We start from the raw sequence: 25,995 nt of genomic DNA on the forward strand, positions 1-25,995 counted from the left end.
CTTTTACTGTGGACATTTCCATACATGAAAGAAGGGCCTGGCGAAACCCCACATCCCTTCCATGGACTCCAATAGTGGTCACATTTGGCCCACTTGCATCACCCGTTCTCTACCCCCCGTTATTTTAGAGAACATCGCAAACATCGGGCCGTCCCACAGAGTGTGCCTCAGTGCGCGCCTCCAAACGGCAAGGGCTTCACATTCGTACACAACCGTCCTGCTATGATCACACCCCACAACACCGGCAGACTTTCTTTAATATTTCCATATTGCAATTCCATATTCCAATTCCTCTGATGGTCTCGACGATCTGTGCATACAGACGTTTTTCCCATTGTCATTCAAATGTGTCCTGACATTTGGTTCTCCCGTTCCTAGTGTCTTTGATTCCCAAGAATCTGGCACAGGTGGCTTGTGTGGACCCTATTGTCCTGGGTCCCATGGACTCTCAGTCCTAGGGTTGGGGTCCCAGGGCCTGAGTGGTGGGGGAGTGTCTACGTGCCGGGTTCCAGCGAGCGGAGGCAGCGATGTACCACTGTGCTGCTGGGCAGTGGGCAGGAGGAGGTGGGGGAGTTAATCAGGTTCGGGAAAATGGTCCAGTTTCATCCCAGTGGTAAGGCCCCCCAACCCCCGCGGGCGGCTCCGCTGGGGCCCGGCAGGGGCACTCACCGTCCTGCAGGCAGCTGCTGACGATCCGCTCCATGCTCACCGCGCACCGGTTCACGTATTCGTCGTAGCTCTCAGCCGGCAGGAGGCAGGCGAAGGGGAACGCGGGCCTAAGGGGCGAGAGCGGGAGCAGCTACCCCCTGGCCTGCTTGGTGGGGACTCGCGCTGCGGTCCCCTGGAGAAGGAGAGAGTCCCCAGGGCGGCTCTGCTCAAGGCAGGGCTCCTGTGGGCAGCAGCCAGGCTCCGTTTCGTGCTCAGAGCTGGCGAGGGCTGGCGTCCAGGCCCACGCGTGTTCCCACCCAGCACAGCGCAGGGAGTGTGATGACCAAGAGGCAGCCCCTGGCCCAGAAGGACAGCGACGCTCCCTTCGACCAAGCTCTGAGCCCTTTGCTCAGTAGGCCCGGGCTTTGGGCTTTAGTGATTGTCCTTTACAGCCTATTTTAGCAAGAATCCTGCTAAGTCAGGTTAGCAAGAGTTCCCCACGCTGGAGATGGGCTATCAGATGGATGCCTCCTGATACCTGAGCGGACCCCGCCGCCTTCCACCCCTGGTCTGATCACCGGGTGCCCCTCTAGTGAGAATCCTGTTAGGCCAGTTTAGCAAGAATTACGTTGCCCTCTTAGATTTTTTGTCGAACCACCAACCCCTCACCCTGCTCCTCAGCTACAGGTCCCCACGCTGAGCTGAGCCCAGCCTCCCTCCCTGTGCGAGCCCGTCGCAGTGGCCCCTCTTGCCGTCCCTGACCAGCGCGGGGAGAGCCAGCGCCGAGGCCGCGGGGACGGCCTACCTGTACTCAGTGCTGACGTTGAAGTTAGCCTCTTTGAGCTCCTCCAGGCTCATGAGGGTGGGGGTGGTCTTGCCGGTCTCCCACTTTGTCCATTCAAAGAGTCCGGGCTCCACTCTTATCTTCATTTTCCTCTCCAGCTTCAGCTCTGCATTTGACAGATACACCTGGTTATCATTTTGAGTGTGCATTTTGGTTTTATGTAAATAAGTCTCCTCCGAGGTCTCAATAATACCTTTCAAAAATGTGATTTTTTGTGTGTGTGGCCAATATTGTTTGTGGTCACCCACGGCTGTGCTATTTCTGAGACAAAAACCGTGAGGTAGGTGGAAGGTATCGGAGGAGAGATGACCACCTGTTCACCGGGAAAGGACAACCTGCCAGTCTCCCTGCACCGCCAGCAGCAGGCCCAGCCTGGCGCTCGCCCTGGTCACCCTGTCAACTCACAGCCAGACCAGCAGCGGGCCTCTCCGTGGGTCAAGAACGAGAGAGCACTGACAAGGACCCAGCCAGTCCAATGATCCACGAAAAATATGGAGCTAATCCCGGAGGGTGTTAGTCACACGGCAGTGTCACTCTGACAAACACACCGGGCTGAGCAGAAGCTGGTGGGTGGAAGGGAGCCGTCTTCTGGGATGTTCTGACTCCTCCCCATTCACCCTCCCCAAGCGTTTCATACCTCGACCAAAAGACCTAGAAGGTTAGACCATCTCTTTTTCAGTGGAAGAAAAATAGACCTTAAAGTTTTTATTTGAAATGGAATAAAACTACATTAAACTCAAATGCTGGCAATAAAACCAGTCCCCAAATGTGTCCCAGGCCCATAAAATGGGTTCCCTGACAAGCACGTTTAGAAAAGACTGAAGCCAGGCTGACGGGGCTCCTGAGCTCTCCCCCAGCCTGTGAGGGGCTCCCATCCACTGTGAACAGGTCACACAAGGAACAGTTGGGAGAGTTTGCCAAATGGAACTGGCCACTCTCCCTTTCCAGGACGTCTTGCAGGCCACTGCTCTTTGGTCACACTGGGAAACGGTCCATCTGGATGGTCACGGACATGGGATGGAAATACAGTGTAGCGTGTTAGTGTCTCATGTCAGTCTGAAAACCGGGTTGGTCATGTCTGAAGACCTCTGAAGAAGGCTCGGTGCCCTTGCTTTTCTGAATTAGCATCGGACGTGTCAATCTGTGCCCTTAAGCAGGCCGGTTAATGATGGTGATGATGCTAATCCACATAGGGAGTAAAAGTCAATGCGGGGTCATGCCAAAGACACCGACATTATCCTTGTCAGAAAACACTTTTAGATGCAAGAGACCCAAATAATAGGAAAATATTCACAAAAGCTGGAACAGACATGTTAATGACGAAGATCCACGAATCATGACAGAAGAGGGGTACAGTTGTGGAAAATGTTTTGAAGCTCCCCCTCTCTCATTAGCGAGACTAAGGTCAAAAGAACATCGCATCTCTTCTTACGCATGTGTCAGCTCCATGGTGAGAGAGGCTGGGTAGGGAAGCGGAGACTGAGATCTTTACTGGAGAAGAGGTCTACTGCTCAAGAGGAAACTGTCGGCCCGAAGTTCAAGGGCCGGCCTGGCGACCAGCGCTGTCCCACCCCCGCTCGTTACGGGCCACCAGCTGAACGTGGAAATGAGTGATGTTGAAGGTTAGTGGGAAAGTGGCAGCCTCTTGGGTGGCTTAGAACAAAGTAAGCCCCTTAAACGGCAGGAATAAAAGGCGGGGAGAGATGGGAACCTCAGGGGCCAGTGCCACCTTTCACACCTTTCAGTGTGTGTGCAGGGTAAAATTTGTTCCCAAGGCTCCCTAACACAACTCATCCCTCCCACCTATACAAATCAGGCGTTCCATCTGATTACTATAGTTGTCGGACTAATTAGGAATACATTAATCCTAAGCAGTCCAGGAAGAGAATTATTTCATATCTATTTTGCTTTATTTCATCATATTTATTAAGAGTAATCCTCAAATTGAAGGCTTAGAACAAATACAGCCGAGAAGGGCTTACCCAGCTATTAGGGGAACCCCCTGCCTTCATGTGGCCATTTCTGCCGTCCCACTGTCCTCCGGCAAAAGCAGCACCGGAGGGACCATTTCTCACTTCTTCTTCCTTCCTGAGCCCATGAGGGGGGTGGGGAAATTGGATCTGACACAAAAATAGGGAGCCTGACATCATGGGACCATGTTTTCTGGGTGGGGGGAGGATCACTGCTCTGAAAAAGTCTCCTTCTCTCAGTCTCTGCCCCCCCCCAACACTAGTGTGTGACTCTGAAGCTGAGCGATATTCTCACTCGGGTGAGTGCGTGCATTAGTGAGATGTCAGTGTGTAAGTGGAGTGAGTGAGTGTGTGTGAGTTTGTGTTTGTATAGGTGGGGAGGGGATGAGTTGTGTTAGGAAGCCTTGTTTTAACGTGAGAGCCAGGCCACGTCTTCCCACATGCCATTAGAATGCACAGATTTGGGGATTATCGGGCCCTTGCCTGGTTTTTCTGGAAAGCCGACAAGGTTGTCTAACCTGCGTCAGGCCCGGTCAGTTGCGAGCCCAGCGGAGCAGAGGAGCAACGCGGTTAACGTGGGACCTCCACCACCGGGTGACACGAACCCACACGGCTAAGTCTTAGCGCGCTGAAAGGGCGCCGGGGGGGTGCTGTCATGTTCAAGTGAGAAATGACAAGCTAGAGATGGCTGCAAGGCTGAAGAGACACAGATACTGTCCCCGGGTTCTAAATGTGTGGGAGGTGGACCATGGGTGCTCCTTGCTGATAAAATGGATCTTAATCGCTCACAAAATTGCAGACGGGGTTATGAAACAGCAAGTTGATGAGAACACAGGGGAGGAGTGGGTCTGCCAGGTGCCTGTGCAGGTCCCGCAGGACCTAACCCCTGTGTCCCTGAGAAGGCAGAAGCAAGCCCCCTCCACATTTGCCCATCTGCTGCCTCTGTGTCCACGTGCCCTCCCTCTGTCCTGCCGCTGTGGAGGGCCGGCCGTGCTCCTGCGTGGCGAACTACCCCACGGCCCTCTCCCCGACACGGGAGGGCAGGGAGGGTCCAGAGGGAGGAGCAGGACTGAGGCTCCCAGAACCAGGGCCTTCCTTCCTCCTGCAGGTGGAGGCCCCAGGAGCTGGGCCCGTGGCTTCGTGACATGCATCAGCCTTCAATAGTGCTGGACAGCTCCCAGCAGCCGGGCCCCTTGCCTGGGAGTCATGCATTTTGGACTTGGAAGGACCACAGCAGCTCCTAGCTCTCCGGCTTTCTGAAAGTCCCTCCCCAGAAGTTTGTTTTAAAACAAACAAACAAACAAACAAACAAAACACATAGCAGAAGCCACCCAAGGTGGACAGTGCAATGACAGGCCCCAGCGCTCAGTTACAGTCCCGGCAATTACAGAAATGCTGAGGGGCTCAGTGCCTGCTAACAGTGCTGAGAGGGCTCATTCGTAATTGTCCATAACTCACATGGCCATTCATTGCCACTCACCCAGTTCTCACCTCCACTCACTTCCCTCGCCCCTTGGAGAACCATGAGGTTGAGGCAACCTGAGCAGCTCACTGAGCTTTCACCCACCTTCCAGGATATGTTTGGCTGTCTGCACACAGCGGAGGGCTGGGGAGGTGAAGACGGAGGTGATTTGGATGCCACTGTCCAGTAGTGCTTCTCCTGGAAAAAAGCAGGTGGAAAATGCCTCTGTAGGATTATAGCCTCCCATGGGGGCAGCTCCAATGGGAGGCTCACCACCTGAGGTGGGTGGGACCTTAAGTGGCTTCCAGATTTCCACCCCCTGCTGTACATGCCCCATGTAACCCCCTGCAGTAGGTGGAGCCTGAGAATAGGGTGAGAAGGCACTCTTGTGACTATGTTATGTTCTATGGGAGAAAGGAGATGACCACAGGTGGCCTGAGCCATTCAGGTGAGCCCATTCAAAGCAGAGATTTTCTCCGGCTGTCACAGAAGTCAGAGAGATGCAAAGGCAGAGGGATTAAACATGTAAGAGACTCTTTGCTGGCTTCCAAATGGAGGGGCCATGTGGCAAGAAATGTGGGTGGTCTCTCAGAACCCACAGTGGCAAGGGAGTGAGCTGCCACAGTGGCTGACAGTGGCAAGGGAGTGAGGACTTCAGTCCTACAACCACAAGGAACTGACTTCTCCCACAACCTGATGAGATTGAAATGGTTTCCAAGAGCCTCCAGATGGGAACTCAGCCCAGCAACACCTTGATTTCAGGCCTCGAGGCCCTGAGCAGAGAACCCAGCCACACAGTGTCTGCATGTCCGATCTACAGAAAGATGAGCCACCAAGTGGATGCTGCGTTAAGTTCTTAGTAGTTTGCTCTGAAGTGATGGAAACCTGAAGCTCCTGGAAGCACAAGCCTGTGAACCACACTTTCTCCTGCAACATCAGAGGCCCTCAGCTGTGGTAAAGAAGGGGATTTCTTCAGGAGAACTACCATACAAGGTCAGGAGGTTTCAGTGGATGCCGTCATAGCCTGGATTGCGTCCCCTGAAATTCAAGTTGGTGTCCTAACCCCCAGTGCCTCAGAATGTGACTTTCTTTGGGAATGGGGTCTTTACAGAGGTGATCAAGTTAAGATGAGGGCGTCTCCAAGCCAATCTGATTGCTGTCCTTATAAAAAGGGGGAAATTGGACACAGAGACAGACAAGCATAGGGAGATGACATGAAGACACAGGGAGAAGATGACCGTCTATAAGCCAAGGAGTGGGGCCTGGGGCAGATCCTTCCCTCAGTGCCTCAGAAGAAACAACCCTGGGTCAAATCTTTGAGCTTCCACTTACTAGCTGTGTGACCTTGGGTGACTGACTTAACCTCTCTGTGCCCCAGCTTCCTCATCAGCAGAGTGGAGATAATGCTAACACTGATCTCCAAGGGCATGTAGCAAGGGCTCAACCCTCATTAGCGACAATCATTGCCATGAGATTATTGTTACTATTCCTAATAGAATGACACCCCCCTCCAACATACCTGCCGTTCTGGACTGGAAAATTCCACAGGACGATAATGGTGGGTCGTTTTCAAAGCCTTTGATGCCGTTGCTCCGTCGGGGCAGGCTGCACGGGAAGTTCAGGTCTGGCCGGTAGTATCTCCCTAAAGCATAAACACGCACCAGACATTTAATTCCCTCGAGTTAGTGCCACAGCACTCCAAGGACTGAGACCCGTGTTAGAAGCATGGTTAGCATTTGAACTGCCATCACTGTGTTTGGTCTCGAATGTGTTCTGTGACGTGGATTTGATTCGAGGAGAAAATACTGCTTTACTGCGCACACATTTCCTCAAATACAGAAAACTCAGGTTTCAGCCCCAGGAATCCCGAGACCCTCTCTGACCTCTCCTGACCCCTCCCGAAGATTCACTCATGCAAGTGTCTCTACGACTGACCACGCTTAACTTGATAAGAATCTCAAGTTGGCATTAATTAATTAGGTGAAATTTGACCCATTGCCATAGCTTAAGTATGTCATATTGCCTATGGGGACAGAATCCATATGGCCGGAGATGCCCCTGCATTGTGCATTAGTCAGCAGAGCTGGACCCCCCACCTCCTGATCCAGAGGCTGCAGAGCGCCAGGGTCACCTTGAGTTTGACCCCAAGCTTTAATCTGACAGTCTGGGGCAAATCTTGGCACCACCAGTTGCTGGTTGTGTGATTAAAAGCAGAAGATTAATCTCCTCTATCAGTTAAAGGGAAATGTTGCAATGGATCATTGAGATAATGCCCAGAACCTCACGCCAGTAAGAGGTCAATGAGTGGCAGGTCTGAGCTTATTGTCAAACTATCCATTACCCTGCAGAGGACACCCCTCCACGCCAAGACCTCAGCTCCTCCCAAGCCACCCCCAAACCTCCTGCTATGACAGGTTCTAGCAGCCCCTCTGCCTCTCCTGCGACCCGTGAAACCACACGGCAGGTCCTGCATGCCCCTCCCAGCCCCTCGCAGTCTCCGGGCCCTTCACCACCCAGAGGGAGGCAGCAGCTAGTCTGCGTGCCATGATTCTAGTTTCCACGCATGATTTTTCTGAAAGCTCCCTCCCTGGGAATTCCATTGGCAGAGATGTCGTCTGAACCATCGACTTTAAAGGTCTTTATTGTTATTATTTTCAGGGAAGCCTGTGTCTTTATTGGCTTCCTGAGTGTGATGAAGCGGGAGGACTGGCTGGCCCCGATGCTGGCCGGCCGCGCTTCCCAGCCTGAAGCTAATGGAGAAGTCGCCAGGTAGAGGCCAGTCATCTCAGGCCTGAGTCCATTGCACATGCCGACCATGCTGCCCAGCAGCTCGGCAGGATGATCCTGTGCCCAGGTGCGAGTGCGCCCTCACCACCCGGGCTTCTCCATGGCTGGGGCCTCCTCCTGGCCTCGTGCAAGTGCTTCAGCAGCGAGTGCTGCTTCCTCGCAGGCCCGGGCTCAGCCACCGCCGGGCGCCACATAGCTGCACCAGCTGCTCGCAGGACACGTCAAGCTGCGGATCAAGATCTGCTCTGGGGCAGGTGAACTGCTGCTTCTACTCCGCTTCCGCCACCTTGTTGGTTCTTGAGAAAGGACCGCCCGCTCCTATAGGTCTTTATTATTAATGCCAAAGGCCTGGGGGAGGGGGTATCTGTATTTTTTTCAAAGAGAAGGTCCATCTGTTGCATGGTATTCTCAAAGGCATCTGTGATTCAAAAGATGGCAACCTGCTCCATTTAGGCTTTTTGCCTTCAGTGACACCGTGGTCATTGTGCCAGGCAGAGAGCAGAGCTCAGAAAACCAGGCTACAGGGAAGGTTAGGTTCTGACGGGAGCAGAATCTGCAGAACAGGGGGTGCCCTGGGCCAGCACCACTGGGAACTCAGGGACCATATGAGGGGTGGGTGCTTGGGCCAGAAGTGAGCAGAGATCAAGAGGAAAACTGGAATCAGGAGAGGCCAGCAGCACCCCCAAATGCTCCCTTGTAATAGACTAAACAGTGCAGCCTGCGAAATGCAGACGAATTAGACAGTCAGTATTCACTTTATCAAGGGACGCTTTCCCTGTAAAAAGATCCACGGGGAGTTTCCTTTAAGCTGGCAATTTCCAGTGCCTTCAAATATTTTTCCTAATAGGTGGCTTGATCCCTTGTTTAGATGACCAAATACTCTTCCTCACATTCACCGATTGTCCTATTGTTCCTTTCCTGACGCTTAGTGTCTCTACTTGGCCTTGTTTTGTAGAGACAACCACAGCGCTACCTCTCTGGGTTCTTGGAATCTCTTCAGTCATGATGTGATCTGCTCAGAATTTTTCTGATGTGTGCTGGTCATCTGCCAATGGTTTTCCCAATTCATTTCCCCCTTTCTTGGCCTGCTTCTGGAGGGGTTCCAAAGGGCTGACTAACTCAGTTACCGTGAATGGATTTTATCACTGTGTTCATTCATTCATACCTTCAAGTATACAGTTAGCTTTGGCTTAGAAATTGTGGCTGCCCATTAGGGGATGAGCACTGATACAGGTGTGGATCCTCAGGACAAGGACTGGCTTGTGGGTATCTTGTATTTCCAAGCACTGTCCTTAGTCTTGGCATTGAAAGGGGTAAAGTTGGGGTGAGTGAGACACATGTTCAAAAATATGCCCTTCAGTTGAGAAAGATAGCCAGGCACTGTAGGGAAATGACCACCACGGTGAAGATTAGCCGGGCGAGATAGAGCGACAAAACTGAGATAGGGCACGTGCCAGCAGCCGAGGGGGCAGAGACGCAGGCCACGGTGACTTGCTCGGAAGTCAGTGCTGCACTCACGAACCAAATACCGTGCGTGCTGCTGGAGTAAGTGGACTGGCCACGTGTCCCACCCGTGGACCTGCTTAGATGGAAACCATTCCTCCATCTTCCACAGCTCATTTGACCTAAGATACTCGCAGACAACATACACAGTCAAATGCTTCCATGAAACCCTACAGAGGAGACGTAGCACGCGTCCATTCCACATGCACAGGCTCTAGGGAGCCGCTCTAAAGAATGGTCCCGGGGAATCTAGCTCGGACGCTCGGGAAGTGGTCTTATTTGTTAGGTTTCTCTTGTTTCTGTGTTTAGAGGCAGCCAGGACTTTACCCACCATCAGGAGTGGAGCACTGCTGCAGCCACGACTTCCCGAAGATCTGGTCCACTCTCTCCCCGTGGCGCACCACCAGCACGCTCCTCCTCGTGATGGTGGCCTGTGATGGAGGAAGGAAAGAAAAGTTGCGGTGAGCAATAGACATGTTCAAAAACCAGCTGAGTAGCATAGCCGAACATTGTTAAAATGTGCAATTTAACAACCGCATGATTAGGTTTCTTCAGAAAAAGCATCTCCTAGTCATCCGACAGCTGGCCTAAGGATGGATCCCCCCTTCCTTGTTCCGTAGCTCCATCCGATTTTACCAACACCATTATAATGAAGAGGACTGGGGACTGCAGGGAGAAATCTTGTTAATTTATGGAAACTTTTTATCTCCTTGGCACTTTTCATTGTAAAGGAAATGAAAAGAAGCTGGAATACCCAGACCGTAGCACATCAGCTTCTCTGTTCTTTGGTCTCTTCCAAGTCCTTATGCTTTGTCTTAGTCTATTCCGGCTGCTCTAACAGAATTCCACACACTGGGTGGCTTATAAACAACAGACATTTATTTCTCCCAGTTCTGGAGGCTGGAAGTGCCAGAGATCAGGGTGCCAGCCTGGCTGGGTGAGGGCCCTCTTCTCAGTTGCAGACGTCTTGCTATGTCCTCATATGGTGGAAGGGGCAAGGGAGCTATGGGGTCTCCTTTATAAGGGCACTAATCCCACTCATGAGGGCCCCACCCTCAGGATGGAAGCACCTCCCAAAGGCCTCACCTCTTAATACCATCACACTGGGCATAGGGACAAGGCAAAGAGAGTGTTATGATCATCTCTTACTGGAGCGGGCGGCTGTTGGGTCCTGGATGTAAACACCCACCTCCTAGGGAGGAGCTCCAGGTGCAAGGTGTCTTGTCTTACAGCTTTGAAGTATGGTGGCTCACAGATTGCCTATGCTGACACCAAGATGCCTCTCCCCTCCAAGAATGAATATTAAAATATCCCGTCCCATTCCCTTGTCCCTGCTTGATCTGCAAGTAGGTTGCAAGGCACACACGTGCCCCTGACTGCCGTCTGCTTACCAAACATCTCAAAGTACTCCCAGTGCTTTGGGCTGAGGTTTTGGATTCGGGGCATTTTCTTCCCTGGAAGAGCCTGGAGCATTTCAACTTGAAAAGCAGACCTTGGCAACAAAATTATTAAGATACAGTGAAAGGTCCATTGGGAATGGACTGGACTGAGCCCCGGGGTCCAGAGAACCAACAGAGTTGCACTGACTCTTTAGTTGAGGTGCTGTATGTGTGTCCTGTGGCTGCTGCAACCAAGTGCCACCAACTGGGTGGCTTAAAACAAAATAAACGTATTCCTTCATGGTTCTGGATAATAGGAATTCAAAATCAAGGTGCCAGTAAGGCCGTGCTCCCTCAGAGGCTGTAGGGGAGGTGTCTTCCTGCCTTTTCCAGTTCCTGGTGGCCCCAACAACACTTGGTTTGTGGCCCAATTGTTCCAGTGTCTGCCTCGTGCTCACATGGCCTCCTCCCTGTGTGTCTGTGTCTTCTCATGTATATCAAATCTCTTCTGCTGTCCTCTCATAAAGACGGTTGTGATTAGATTTAGGTCCACAGGATAATCCAGAATAATCTCCCCATCAAGACCCTTCACTCAGTCCCACATGGAAAGGGCCCTTTTCCTTATAAAGTAAATTCACAGTCCAGGTGTTCGGACCTCCTATCTTGGAGGCCATTGCTCAGCCTGCTACATGTCCATCTTACCAAACCTGATGCTACACTTTTCTTGCTATTTGGAAGGGTCACACTCAGACCATGTGAGAGGGTTCAGTCCAGGGGAGGCACATGCTAGGTTTTCATGCATTTAAATCACCAGTGAGTTTAGACAAAGGCTGAGCTATACTCAGCCCTCAGCCTGTCCTTCCGCTTCTCTGGGTCCGTTAACGTGGAAAGGGGGTGCAGCCTCAGGGAGCCGGCCCCGTGGATGTCTGCTCTCATGCTCTCTACCTGTTGAGTGCAGACACCACTGCGCCCCCAGAGCCTACGCAGGTGGGGATGGGAGCCTGTTTTTGTCTCCTGTGACTCCCCGGCCTCTAGCTGCGGGCCAGCGGCTCCCCTTCCCTGGTCCATTCTCTCCGGCTGCTGACCTGGCTAAGGGAGGTGCCTGGCTGCCTCCCCAGCGTCCAGCGTCCTGTGCTCAGCTTGTGCCTGGACTGAGCCCACCGCAGCCTGGAGGCAGCCTCCGGGGGACTGATGGGTTCTTGGGGATGGAGTTTTGGATTCAGGGTGGCTCAGTTAGGAGTCTCGCTCGATTAGTGCCTTATCAGGTCATTCCATGGTTCCTCCAGTGAGACTTATGGACCAGGCCCCAGGGAGGGGACTCTAGCAGGGCCACCCAGCTTGGTAATGAGAGAATCGGGTGAGAGCGCTGGATTCGGGGCAAGGATGTGACCCTGTCCCTTCCCTGCCCTGTGTCCTAGTGCCATGACCCAGTTACAGCATGTGTTCCCTGGTCGTGCAGACTCAGCAGGCACCTCTGGAGGGTGCCGGTCGGTTCAAAGCCGTGGGGGCTCACCCTGCACCCAGGTGGATGGAGGGCCCGGTGCCTGAATGGGAGCCCCCCCCCCCGGCCCGCCGGGTCTGCGCTGCACTAGGGGCAGCAGGGGTGTGTGTTCCTATAGAAAAGCCGCACCTGGAGGCTGTGTCTGCACAGAGTTAATAGAAAGGTGATGTCACTGAGCTCGCTTTACGAAAAGGGCTGGTCACCTGTAAGGCCTGGAGGCTGCCGGCGCTCCGCGGCCTCGGCCGAGGAAGGGGCTCACCGTTGCGCTTGCTGCCGGAGTCTCCGTCCTTTCTGGAGTTCAGGTCCACGGCTAGACTGAAGGTGTATGTCCTGTGGGGGCAGAAACAAGACGCTGTGGCAGGATGACCGTGGTCAGCATCTGGCCTTGCACCTGCTCAAGAATGTACAGGTCAAGATAGGTCATCATGACCACAAACAAAGCGAGTTCAAAGAGCTCAGTGCTCAGCACATAAAAACCCGAGTAAATGGTGGCTGCTTGTCACCATATCACCACCTGAACTGTGTCCCCCCAAATCCATATGTTGAAATCCGGAACCCTAAATGCAACTGCATTTGAAAATAGGGGGTGATCAAGGTAAAATGAGGTCATGAGGTGGGCCTTAATCCAGTATGACTGGGATCCTTACAAGGAGATGAGATTGGGACACACACAGAGGGACAAACGTGAGGACACAGGGAGAGGACAGCCATCTACACGCCAAGGGGACAGGCCTCAGGCGACACCAACCCTGTAGACGCCTTGATCTTGGACTTCCAGCCTCCAGACTGGGAAAGAATAGATTTCTACTATTTACCCGCCCAGCACCTGGCATCTTGTTTCAGCAGCCTCAGCGGACTGATACAACGATCTCTTAGCGTCACCTTCTGTAATAGCCACAGGCGTAAAGGCAAACGGGCAGGATGCAGGGATGAATGAGCAGGGAACAGGCACTTCAAGAGCTATGGGAGCGCGTGGGAAAGGGGCCGATGCCCTGGAGGGAGGGCGGGTGAGAACAGCGCCCAGAGGTTGCAGGCCTGGGACGCGGGCACCTGGTGCAGAGACTGCAGGCGGGTGGTGTGACAGCGACAGTGACAGGGACAGCTGGGGGACACTCTTCCGCCTATTCACCTGTCACGGTGGATGGGAATGAAGAATACAGTGGATGGCCTCCGGGTTGAATTAAAAAATTAGACATAAACCAACCGGCGGGCCAAAGTGCCTGGGCCGCAGACGGTGGGTTTGCAGAGGAAGGGGGGAGGGTAACCTGATCACGCAGGTGACTAGTAGGGGAGCATCGCTTTTGCTGCTATTTTCTTAACAGCACTGTTCTCATTGGGCTCTTCTGTGCTGTGGTATCTTTATGACTTTTAACGTACAGAAGCCTTAATTTTAAGCATTTGATAATCACTACTAAAGACAGAGCTAAGTTTCTCTTTAAGATCCCTCTAATCGCTTCTACGCTTTCAAAGCTCTCCCCGGAGAGTCCAGAAATCAGAAACACATTCATTTAAACAGCCTTCTATTTAACAATAATTTCCTTTTTCTGTTTAATTCTTGGCTTTGCCAGGAATGGATTTCAGTGTATGATGTGAGGTCACATGAAATACCACTTACGTTACACCCGTTTCTTTCCCTGTTTCTGCTGCGGCTACTGGATGCGAGCTCCCCAGCGCCGCGCCTCCCAGCAGCGGTCCCTGTCAGCTGCTCTGTCCCGTCCGTCTGGGTTTCCTTTCCCCTCAAGCCAAGACCACGTTATAGATTTGTCTCACGGTTTTAACATCTGGTAGGGGCACGATCTACTCTCGCTGTTTTTATTTTCCAAGGGTTCTCGGCGTCTCTCTCTCGTTTATTCTTCCAGATAAACTTCGCAGTCATTCACCGAGGTTCCAGAGCACGGTGCCACTGCGTCTCTTCCTGGAGCATTTTGAAACCTGGAAATGACTCCAGGAGGCATCAATATATTCACGTGGCTCATTTTTTGGATCATGAATGTGGTGTGTTTCAATTTATTAGCCCATGTGTAGATTTTGTATTTCTCTTTTAGAGGCCTCAGGACCCCAAATTCTCATTAAATCGGTAGCTGCCCAGCGCCCACCCTGAGACCCCCAGGAGGAGCAGAGCCGGGAGCATCTGTCCCGCCGGTCCCGCCTCTCAGCCATCCAGAGGCTCGGGCCCCTGCTTCCACCACGCCCCGGGCGGTTCACTGCCCTCGCGGTGTCCCGCTTTGGCGAAGGCATTTCTTAAACGGCCTGCGGCTTGTACCTCTCTTCCCACATTGCTGCCTGTCCTGTCTTGAGCTGTAAACTAGTACCGGTGGTAACCAGGTCAAACACACTCACTTTGTTCCTATGGAATGTGAGCTTTAGTTGATCCTAGACCCAGAACACTGGCGTTGCATTCGAGCCATTGACATTTCCCTCTTCGGAAGAAGGCGCCCTGGGGGGCCAGGCACCCTTCAGGGTTTCACAGCGACACAGGAAACCTGGCTGGCTTCCCCTTCCTGAAGGCAGGCGGGGACACCCGCGCCCCGCCTGTGGCTCACCCTGCGACGGCAGCGGGCCTCGTTATCTATAAATAACATCTGTGACATTTACAGTTAGAGACAAAAGTGACTTTTTTTTTTTGCCAGTCTTTCAGATGCTCATCCATCTGCCGGGTGGTCCTTCCCTAGTGTCACACCTGTGGTTTCCAGGCTGCGGGGGGGGGGGGGGGGGGTGGGTTGGGGGGGCGCGGGGGGCGGGGGGGCCCTCCCCTTCCTTCCTGCCCGCCCTGCTTGTGTAGCCAGCCCCAGCGACTGCACGAGGCAGTTCCCTGTGATAAATCCACGCGTGCCTATGGAGACACATGGTGTACAATGCATGCATATAGTGTAATACAAATCATACAAGTACTATAACAAAAATATAAATTAGTTATATTACAGGTAAATAATTATATTATGTAAGAATACTATAAAATATCTTTATATGTATATATTATAAATATACATATATATATACACACACACAGGATGGGGCAAAAGTTGGTTTACAGCATGGAAAATAATACAGTAATTAGGAAATAATAATCCAACAAGAAACTCTATTTTGCATGCTCACAACTGTAAACCTACTTTTGCCCCGACTTGTATAATATAAAAATTACTGGCCCTGTTTCTCTGGTTAAACCTTTGCTGATACTAAATTCAGTATCAGGAGTGGGTGCTGCTGTAACCAATACCTGAGACTGAGCAGGGGGTGGAGGCCGGGAGGACTTTGAGAAGTGAGATAAAGTCTCAATGACCCCAGGCAGACAGTTGATAGAAATACAGATGTTAAAGGTGTTGCTGGTGGAGCTCAGGGCGAGTGAGGCGCGCTATAGGAAGCTGGAGGAAGCGGAGTCCTTGTTATGTAGTGCACAAAAGGTTAGCGAGATTGTCCACAGAAAGCAGAACTTGTAAGTGAGGAAGCTGGTTATGTAGCTGAGGACATTTCCCTGCAACCTGTGAAAGGTGTGAGGAGAGAGAGGAATTGAGGGAAGAATTGTTAAATAAGAGGAACCAGTGCTTGGTGATTTTGGAAATCCTCAGGATCTTCAGGTCATTGATTTTTACCAATGACGGAATGGTCTAGAAGCGTGCAGACACTGTGACCACTGTTTTCAGGTGGACGCTCTCAGACAGGAACTCAGAGGTCTCCGGGCTGCCGCCGGAGGCGACACTCACCTGTGCTTGACCCAGGTGTCACACTCGCTGGCTCGCTCCGTGTAGTTTTCGGGCAGGAAGCCCCGGCAGCCGGTGCGCTGCGAGATCCCGATCACCCAGCCCTCGCTGGCTTCCTCCTGCTGAGTGGGGTCCACGAAGATGTACTCGCCAGGATTTAGTGTCAGCTCGTCCACGTTCTGGGGCTTGTACTGAAACAGGGCGCGCAGGGTCTGGAAGAGAGGCGGGTGCTCTCATCGCCAGAAGGGCTTGTTGGGGAAGGCGGCCCGAGGAGGCCGACCGCCCGCCGCGGGCTTCGGGCTGCCTGACGGGTCTCTCCCAGGCACGACCGAGCCTTTGTCCGATGACAGACAGTGTGGAATGTAGCCAAATGCCGCGTGGAATTCTTTGGATAGATTTAGAAATGAACTTTGGTGTCTATCACCCGTCTATGAACGTGTGCGTGTACGTATCGATCATTGACCTATCGTCTGTCCTCTATCGTCAGTCTGTTCCTATCATCTCCATCATGTCTGTCACCTGTCTACCCACCATTCATCTGTCATCAGCCTATCTTTCTAGCACCTCTGACCGTCTTTCCATCATTCATCTTTTGTCTATCTATCCAGCTGCCTAGCTCTTTGTATTTATTTCTCACATGAAGGCTCTCAAAGCATAGCTCGACTTTCGCATCTACCCTCCTTGCTGTGAAGTTTTACTGCTTCTCCCACAGCAAGGAACGTGGTGGGTTCACTCGTATTCATTCTGTGGGTCCGGGAGGAGCACCACACGGTTTCTACTTGAAAGAATTAATTACCGGAAGGAGGCCTCCCCCAAATCATTATCTAAACAAATTAATAAACAACACGATATATTGATAAACCTTTGCAGTGGTCCAGAATGCTTTGTAATGACCAGAAGTGCTCCCCCCCCTTTTCTTTTCCTCAAATTTGTGTGTCTCTAACTTATATGGGGTGGAGCAAAACTAGGATTATAGTTTTATATATATAAAAGAATGCTAGTTGTAAATTGTATAAAAAGGGATACAATTTTAGAGAAAAAGTAGAAGTTCTTCCTTCTACTAAAACGCCTCTAGTGGAGGGCTGCTGGGGCAGGTGCTTTGTCGGGGGAGGCCATGCCCGGCCCGTTGCTGTGGGAGGGCCCAGCCCACCTGCCCAGCCGCTGCTCACCTGGTAGTGCACGAAGCGCATGTCCCGCGAGTACAGGGCCGCAGTCCACTGGCAGCTGTGGCCCGGGTGCACGGCTTTGGCCAGCTGCTCCAGCGTCCTCTGGTGGTGGGGGTAGAACTTGTGGGCCAGGGTCAGGTGCAGCTGCTTGGTGCAAGGCTTCACGGTGCAGTCTGCAAAGCCGGGTAAGCACAGGGGCGTCCGCCGTCAGTACTGCGCACCCTGGACGGCCACGCGTGCCCGCGATGGCTACACGCCGAGGCTCAGCTGCAAGAGCCTTTATATGAGGCCTCCCTGGCTCTGCACCGGGGCTTTCTCGGCCAGGCAAGGACTCCAGATTATGCATCTCACAGAGTTCGCCTTATAAAGGACCTGGTTGGGTACCTACAAATTCTACAAAGAGGTATAAAACGGGTGTAGAGACGTGGGTTTTGGGGGGGTTTGCAGCCTGCCAATCTGCAAGCTAGTTGTCCAAACAGTTGGTAACATGTATGAAGTTACATGTGGGTGTGCATGTTATCAGCTGCCTGGATGGTGGGCTCCCTTTCCAGGTCTCAGAGAGCAAAGTCTCAGAGAGCAGAGTCTCAGAGAGCAAAGGCCAGAGGCAACTCGACTCTGTCAAACAGGACAGTCCCTCTGACATCTGGCTCGCTTTGGCTGGCCCTGGTTGTTCTGGGGGTCTCTGCCCGCGTGGCCTCAGCCCTCAGGGCCTCACTCCAGGGCTCTCGGGCCAGCCCGGCTCTGATTTCAGCTGGGCCACAGAGCCGTTTATGTTCCAAGGAGGTGGTGACTGACCGAAACCGTTCCGAGTTTGGTGTCAGGTGGGTCTGGCTTTGGACCCACTCTGCTCCTTTTGGCAGGGCCACCTCAGCCTGACTCAGCTTCCGTTCTCACAGCAACACCATGAGGACAGTGTGGGCTGCCTGCCGGGGCTGCTGTGGAAAGCAGGCTCTGAACCCACAGGCTCCAGGGGTCTTTCAGTAATTATCAGTTACCCACCTCCTCTCTCACGGCAGACACACCAACACCCAGGATCTGTGTCCCCTGAAGAATGTCAGGGGTGCTGTGAACACTTCCTGGAGCCCAGACTTGGTGGCTACCCATGTTTCACCTGCCTTTAGTGGCAAACGAGACACCCTGGAGGTGAGAAGCCAGAAGCAAGAGTGAGTGGGTGTGGGGGAAATTCCTTCTCTCGGGTGTCTCAGTAGTGGGCAGGGCGCCTTCCCACGTGAGTCAGCATGGCCCGAGAAAGACTCACCGCCCTCTCATCAGAGCCATCAGTGAGTCACCCAGACTTCTGAATGGGCCTTGTCTTTTCTTCCGTCTGTGCCCCCTGCCAGTGGGGACGTTTCGTTGGGGAGGGACCCAGGGGACAGCGGAGCTGTGGCCGGCCCCTCCTGAGCCCTCAGGGTCAGGTGCAGGGCACAAGTATCTGAAGGGCAGGGTGGAGCCTGCTCAGGGTCGGGTGATGGACACGAGGTCAAAGCCGATCTCTTAGGACCGTGGCTGCTCAGTATAGAACCCAGCTGGTGTGGAGTGAGACAGAGCTGGACTCCCGGTCCGGTTCCACCACCCACTGGGTAGGAGACTCTGTTGGTTTCCTGGGGCTGTTGTCACAAATTGCCACAAACTGGGTCGCTTAAAACAGAAATCTGTCCCCTCACAGTTCTGAAGAATAGAGGTCTCAAGTCAAGGCGGTGGCAGGGCCCCCTCCCTCTGGGCCTCCAGGGGAGGGTCCTTCCTGCCTCTCGCAGCTTCTGGGGGCTCCAGGTGCTCCTTGGCTCGTGGCTGCATCACTCAGTCTCTGCCTCCACCTTCTCGGGGCCTCCTCCCTGTGTCTCTGTGCCCTCTTCTCTTCTCGCAAGGACACCAGTCATTGGATTTAGGGCCCATCTCACTCCAGTATGACCTCATTTTAACTAATTATATCTGCAAAGACCCTTTTTCCAAATAAGGTCCTTCTCTGGGGTTGCGGGTAGACATGAATTTTAGGGGACACTATTCAACCCATGGCAGTGACCATGGGCAGACACATTACCCTTCAGAGCCTCAGTCTTTCCATTTGTGAAATGGGCAATGAGACCCACATTTTGGGGAGACGTAAAGAGTAAGCTAGGCGCTGAGCCAGCTCTGGGGCAAGTGGCTGACACGTCGCACCAGGACCAGACCCATGCTGTCCTTTCAGGGGTAGGAGGTGAAGGAGCCACCCTTTGACCCACGTTTACATAAAGGAGACTAATCCACAGAGAAAGGGGCCAAGCTCATATTAGCCAGGAAACAGGACCCCCACGCTCGACAGGCCACCTCCGAGTGGGAGTCTGGGATTCACGGGTCTGGGCTCATTCGAGGAGGGGGCAACACGGGACACCTGCGGAGGGGCCGGGAGGGGTCTTCCCACCAGGGCTGCGGCCTCTGAGTTTCAGCTTTAGCAAATCACAACACCACTGAGCAGCACCAGGAGCCACAGGGAGTTTCCATCAAAAGAGTTTACATCATCCGCAGAGCCAGAGCCTCACCATTTTGCAGAGAAAGGAAAACGACGCAGGGCGTTGAGGGGCCTTGATCAAGGCGCACCGCGAACCCGAGACGCGGGAGCAATTCGCGCCTTCCACGGTCAAGCCCCGAAGTCTTCCCACTAACGCCAGCCAGAGCCTCAGTCTCCAGGCCTGGCTGGCGTTTGGAGAAAAGGGAATTTAGCTATTTCTCAAAGGGAGTCCAGATCATCTTTCCCCAAGAAGCCAAGCAAATGCCTAAAAATGAAAAGAAATCAGCTAGGACTTGTGTTTTACACACAGTGCTGACCTGGGGAGGAGAGCTGCCCAAGGTGGGCCCGGGGCTAGGGGAGGCCCCTGTGCCCCTGTGTGACCACCAGCCTACAATCCCTGTCATTACATCGCCACCCAGCATCCCCACCTGGGGCAGTTTCCCCGGCAGCTGGCATACGGCAAGTGTTTGGAAAATCACTTCAAAACCAATGCAAACAAGGCTGTTTCCACTTAGAGACGAGACCAGTGCTGGCTCTCAGAGCCTGGTTCTTCCCTTGTAAGGACGCCCGACTCATTAGGACCATCTAGCAGAATCGTTCAGCCTGGGTTAAGGCCACGTCAAAGAAGCCGCTTGGCAAGGGAAAGGTGGGAATGGGTGTGGCCTGGGCAAGGGTGGCGCACCCTGAGCAGCCCGGGGCAGCCGTCTCACCACCACTGCGCGAGGGACCAGCCGGCAGGCTCCCTGCCCTGGGATCACCCACTGCGTCCAAGTGTGGACGGCACAGCCCCCCAGAGGGTCGCTTCCTACCGACCCGGCCCTGTGCGTGCGGCTGGCCGGCTGCCTACCTGCTAAGACAGCTGCTTCCGTGGCGAATATCATGGCGAAGTCGCGGATGACGTCCGCAGGGCTGTCGTTCACGAAGAAGCCGAGGTAGCTGACGGACGAGTGCAGGACCAGAGGCAGCGCGGTGGGGAAGGAGCCCAGCATCCTGTCTCCCGCTCTCTTCAGAGCCTCGTACAGACTCTCCAGCTTCTGGTCTTCACACTAAGGGGAGAGATGGCCGTGCGCTTTCTCAGCTCCCGCTGCAAGGCCACCATTTGGCCTAAAATAAAAGGTCTTTCAAAGAGACAGGCAACACGCATTTATTCTCCAAAGAAAAGAAGAGCTATTCGGGAGACACCGATTCTGGCAGAAGCCCAATGTTCCGATTAGGAGACAAAGGCCAGGGGTGTTGCCGAGAAAGGGAAGGGGACAGTTACACCCCCAGGAGGCAGGCGTCGCTATGGGGGCAGAGAAGCTGACACAGTGACACTATTCTAAACAATGTTTTTAATTTTCTGTCCTGCAGGCATCATATCTGCCTTCTGTTACCCTTGCAGGCAGGTCTTTGGGGCACAAGGTTGCTTAGGCCCAGACAAAGGTTATTTTGCCCTGTTTTGTTTTTTTTTTTTGTTTTTTAAAAATTGATTTCAGAGAGAGGAAGGGAGAGGGGGAGAGAGAGATAGAGAACATCAATGATGGTTTATACGTCTGGGGTTATGGGTTTGTTCTGCACCGGGTCCTCCGTTTCTTAGAGATTTCAGGTAAGCTTCTTTGTGGAGTGGAATATTCCTTCAAGGTTGGAAATCCCTTGTCACTTGAACTGCAGCCCCTTACGCCCCGTCATGCTGAGTCAGCCTCCGCATCACATCCCGAGCCAGCGCCCTTTCTGTTCCGCGGCCCAGGGCTGTGCCCAGCACACATCCGTCAGCCTCGGGAGGTTTCTGTAGGCTCGGAGGCAGCCATGGTGCACTGCTCAGAGCCTGTGCCTCCTGTGGGTGACCCCTTTCTTCTCCTTGATCCCTCCCAAGCTTTCGCCCACAGAAATCTCCTGCACTTCTAATTCTGGGGCCTGCTTCTTGGAGGACCGTGGACCAGCATAGACTCTGACCCTGCCTCCCTGCCTCCCTGCCGCCCCCAGTCCACTGCACTCAGATCTGTCCACATGCTCTTCCTAGAGGCGCAATGCCACTCCCCACCCCAGGGCTGCAGGTTCGCCCCCGTCAGTCGCCTGGAGAGTCTCATCTAAACTTCTCAGCCTGACCCCTGGGTGGGACCCACAGAATTCGATGACAGGGTGTGCCCTCTCCAGATTCTGATGGGAGCCACGGAGGAAGTGGCACCTGTCCCTCCCTCCCACATCCTCACACCTCTGTCTTCTCTTTTAAGCGCCGGGGTCTGTCTCACCTTCCCAGGAACCCCGCGGGGCTGCCTACTGACCATTTGCTACGTCAGGGCTGGTTCCCAGGCAGGGAGCAGGCCTGCATTTATGACTGGCCAAACCCACCCACTCCTCGGTTGATCCATCACGCGTTTCTGAAGCACCTCCTCTGTTTCAGGGACTGTGCTAATCTCTGGGGGCACAAAGATGAGGGAAGCATCCACCTCAACCTGAGGGGTCCAGTCTGGTGAGGGATGCTGAGATGCTCAGGGAGAGTGCCTCTAGAGATATAAACAAAAGGAAGGCGGGAGCACAAAGGGCAGAAATCCCTTCCCCCTGGGAAGACGGGAAACACAAGAGGGAGGGGATAAATGAATTGGGTTCTGAAGGGTGAATAGGAGTTGACCAGCTAGAGGTGAGGAGGAAAGGAAAGGACATCTCACAGAGGTCAGCCAACACTAGAGTTGTGGACAGCCCCACAAAAATAAGTCATGTGTCCACTCTCAATTTCGTCCTGTCACTGCCTCGTTATCGAAGAACATGACTTCAGCTGCTGTGTTTATGAGCATTAAAGGCCCGTTGGGGCTGACTCACCGTGAAGAAGTCGCAGAGCGTTATGTGAGGGAAGACCTCATGGGCCCGGTTCTTTGTGCACTGACGCCGGCTCTCTCTCCAGAATTCTTGAAGTTTTTCCAGCAGGGACCCCGTGGGACAGAGGAAAAGGGCATACTCCTGGGGGATAGGGTCATCTAGAGAAGGGTCGTTGCAGTGAGAGCGCAGCCTGCAACAGAGAACAGGCCACTTTCACCTGGTGCCGTGACAGAAAGATTCTTTGCCCTGGAGGACAGACACCACGGCAGCAATTCAGAAAGCAGGCCACGCCGAGCACCTGACGTATATGCCCCACAGACATCGGTCCTCCAGCCACCTCGCGGTGACATGCTTCAAACATGCAGCTTCGTGTGGCCACAGAGCAGGTCAGAGTTCACTCAGCTCTCAGACCCAGCTCGTCTGATTCCCAGGTCAAAGGCCAAGAAATCGAGAGAAAGGCGACACTGAAACTCAGAACCTGGTCTTCAGATGACCTTGGTGGTCCAGCCATCTCCTTAGTGATGAAAGATTTTGTGGCAAAATATTCACATTTTAATTTTATCTCACACTTCAAATTAAACGTAAACATCAAAACCACAAAGGACTAGGCAAAATTTAGGCGGCTGTGATATTTTCTTTCAACTCAGAAAAAGTTATTTTTTTCTTTATAATTTATGTAACATGAAGTTTAGCTGTTGAAAGCATACAGTTCAATGATTTTTAGTATATCCACAGAGTTTAGATACAAGGGAAAATAATATAAGACCCAAAATTCAAGTTCATTCTCACTAATAATAAAAATGACAATTAAAGCAACTATTTTGCTCCTCTGTCAAGTGAACAGAATGTTTTCCAAAGGATCAAAGTTATGCTCAATTGTGTTGAAGGGCAGTGGGATTTAAGGCTGAATTTGTGTGTCCTCTGCACAGGGCAACTTGCCGGTATGTGTGAAGAGCCTTAAAATACCCGGACCATTTGAACTAACAATTCCACTGCCAGAAATTTAACCAGAGGGAAAAACAAAACTATGGAAAAAACTGTGTATAAAATATTTGTCGTAGGGTTATTTATAACACGAGAGGAGGAAACTAGCTAAACGATAGTAAATGTACTTATCGGCTCATTAGAAATTGTGGCTTTGAGGCGTTTCTAATGGCTCGGGGAAGCACTCGTGAGATATTAAGTTTAGGAAGCAGTAGGCAACCGTGTGGGAAAACTGTACTTACACGCAAGTACGCCTCCCTCATAGTTACCAAAAATACCAACAGAGGCGCCCCCCTCCCGCTCGCTTCCCCTGTCTAGGGGTAACCTCAACGGCTGATCTGCTTTGTTTTCTTCTAGACATTCAAGTAATAAATTCATAGACAGCACCTGTGTGTTTCATGTAAATCATAGGCCATTGCTCAAATTATTCTGCAACTTGAGTTCTTTAACTCGACAAGGTTTTTCTGATTTCCACATGTTAATACATATACAATTAGTTAAGCGGGAACCTTCTCGGGCTGTGTAACCTCCCATCACGTACATGGGCAAGCTTCCGATCCTCCATTCCGTTGGTGTGCGTTTAAATTGTTTCATTTTTAACACTGTAATTAAGGTTTTTGAACCTGTTTTTTTGGCCCCTTTGTGTTTCTCCGGAGGATGTCCTTACACTTGGAACTGCCTGTTTGGGTGGCTACACACACTCTCAGTGTTGACAGACACCCCGGACTGCAACCAGGAAAGTAAGAGACCACCCCTTCCCTCCCCCTCACCAACCCTTGAAGGTGCCTGTTGTTTTTAAGGGTATCTGAGTCTGCACCTCCCTGATTGTTAGTGAGGTTGGGCCCCTCTAGGCTGAGACTAGGGGATCCCACTGTCTCCCGGTTCCTTGGTAGGGCTCCCAGTCTTCCTGGCTGAGGCTCCGTTTCTCCCGGACATTGGGCAGCTGCCTGGCCGAGTCCTGGGGTTCCTCCCTACGTGCTTTACCCTTGGCCTAAGAGTTCCGGAAGGAGGAAAGGCGTTCCCCCCGAGGACATGCTGGCCACTCAGAGAGCCACTGCCACTGTCTGCCATCCGCTCGGTGGAGGACACCCTTGCCTTGCAGGACTTGGTTTTTATTGTTCGAGTTTCACTGTGGCTGTTTCAGGGCAGAGTGAGAGGGGACTTCCTGCCTAAGGGCAGAGTGATGGCATCATGGCACATTTGGGCAGGGCTGGGTTCTAGAGAACGGGGAGCCCTCCCCAAATTCCCAGAGCAGACAGCCGCAGCCGTGGGTGGGGTGAGAGTCACATAGCTGGTGGGTGGCGGAGCGGCCTGGAGCCAGAGCTCCTCGCCCCACCCCCAACCACCTGGTGCCCCTTAAGATGTCCCTCTGATGCCTCAGGGGACATTTACTGCCTGTAATTCTCTCCCCGGCAGAGGCAGCCCAGAGACAGGCCACCTCTATTTTATATCCTCAGAGGGGCTTGTCCTTGTGTATTCCACGCATCACGTGAATTGTTCTCTTCTTTGAAAGCTGCATTTGGATTAAATCAGATTTTTGAGTGAAGAAAGCCTTGTTTGAAGTTTTTTCTCCTTTTTTTTGTTTCTATTTTAAACGTGGGCTCTTTACTCCTGTCCGTCAGTGCTGGGTGGGAGGGCACGGAGGCGGCCCCGCCCCTCCCAGACTGTCCTGAGCCGTCCCAGGGTCACCCTGGGGAGCCCTCATGAGCCGCCCCCAAGGTGCAGGGACAGTCCCACTCACCAGTCTGCCGCCTCCTCCGCCGTCTTCCTCCCGGTGGCGGCCAGCGCCTTGAGCCTGCAGGAGAGCAGAGCGCAGGGAGCGGTCAGAACCCGTCCTTCCCGCGGGTTTGGAAGGGGCGAGAGGCAGGGGCAGTCCTGCCACACGCGGGGCCTTCGGGCAGGCCCGCACCCCACCCGAGGGGCCGGGCCCTGCACGTCCAGCGGGATGCTCTGCCCAGGCGTCTGTGCCCCCCGTGGCCTCACTGGGGTCTGTGACCACGCAGATCTGCGCACGGGCCCCTGCCCGTTTTCCTTCCAGGCCTCCCACCTCCAATCCCTGGCATGGAGTCCGAGGGCTCATGCCCTGAGGTCCACCCATGCCTGCAGTTTGTCCCCCCTGCCACCACCCAGGGACGCTGCACCAGGGCCAGGCAGACTCCCTCTCAGACCCTCCAGTCGGCAGTGCCCTGGCTTGCACACGCACCTCCCTGCCAAACATGGCCCTGCGCCAACATGCCCACGGTTCTTCCAGGCTCTGCTCAAACGTCCCCCCTCCAGGAAGCCCTCCCCAAACCGCCCCCCTGGGTGGATGAGCAGCCCCTCTGTGTTTCCCGACCATGCCCACGGTCACAGTCACCATGCCTGTCCTGTCGATGAGCTCGGGCCCGTGCGCCTCCCTTACCAGACTGCGAGACTCTCAGGCCTACCTGTGTCTTCCTCCCCATTGTAACCAGGACGTACATACACTGGGTTGGACTTAACTGAACCGGACCAAACTGAACTAAACTAAGCAGAATGGACTACGGCTGAGAGGGTTCGTTCAGGGATTCAGTCGGAAGTAGCTGAGGGTGACTCTGAGCCCAGAAGGGTGCGGCCCAACACTGCCATGCGGTCAGTACCCAGGGACGCGCCTCCTGGAGAGGCTTCGACAGAGAGGCCTTGGCATGGAGGCTCACCTGGGCTGCTTCAGACTAATGAGAAGTTTAAAGCAGGTTTCCTCCCCCCAACATGCGGCTAATGTTTAAATTAGAAGGAATTCTGAGCAGGTGTCAG

The 25,995-nt window shown here is 53.3% G+C and overlaps 1 protein-coding gene across 1 annotated transcript in view; it reads right to left on the reverse strand.

Annotated features, from left to right (window-relative positions):
* The window catches only part of UBASH3A (ubiquitin associated and SH3 domain containing A), a 32,063-nt gene that overhangs the window by 4,666 nt on the left and 1,402 nt on the right, over positions 1–25,995 (reverse strand). The window contains exons 2-12 of the mRNA XM_081138467.1: positions 24,965–25,018; positions 22,243–22,429; positions 20,294–20,492; positions 16,965–17,134; positions 15,799–16,007; positions 12,298–12,424; positions 9,546–9,645; positions 6,444–6,566; positions 5,030–5,122; positions 1,454–1,598; positions 670–776 (exon numbers count right to left, since the gene is read on the reverse strand). Coding sequence (XP_080994593.1) covers positions 670–776; positions 1,454–1,598; positions 5,030–5,122; positions 6,444–6,566; positions 9,546–9,645; positions 12,298–12,424; positions 15,799–16,007; positions 16,965–17,134; positions 20,294–20,492; positions 22,243–22,429; positions 24,965–25,018 — 1,514 coding nt within the window. The remainder of the gene's footprint in view (positions 1–669; positions 777–1,453; positions 1,599–5,029; positions 5,123–6,443; positions 6,567–9,545; positions 9,646–12,297; positions 12,425–15,798; positions 16,008–16,964; positions 17,135–20,293; positions 20,493–22,242; positions 22,430–24,964; positions 25,019–25,995) is intronic.

This window comes from Miniopterus schreibersii (assembly GCF_964146895.1).
Source record: "Miniopterus schreibersii genome assembly, chromosome: 5".
NCBI lineage: Eukaryota > Metazoa > Chordata > Mammalia > Chiroptera > Miniopteridae > Miniopterus > Miniopterus schreibersii.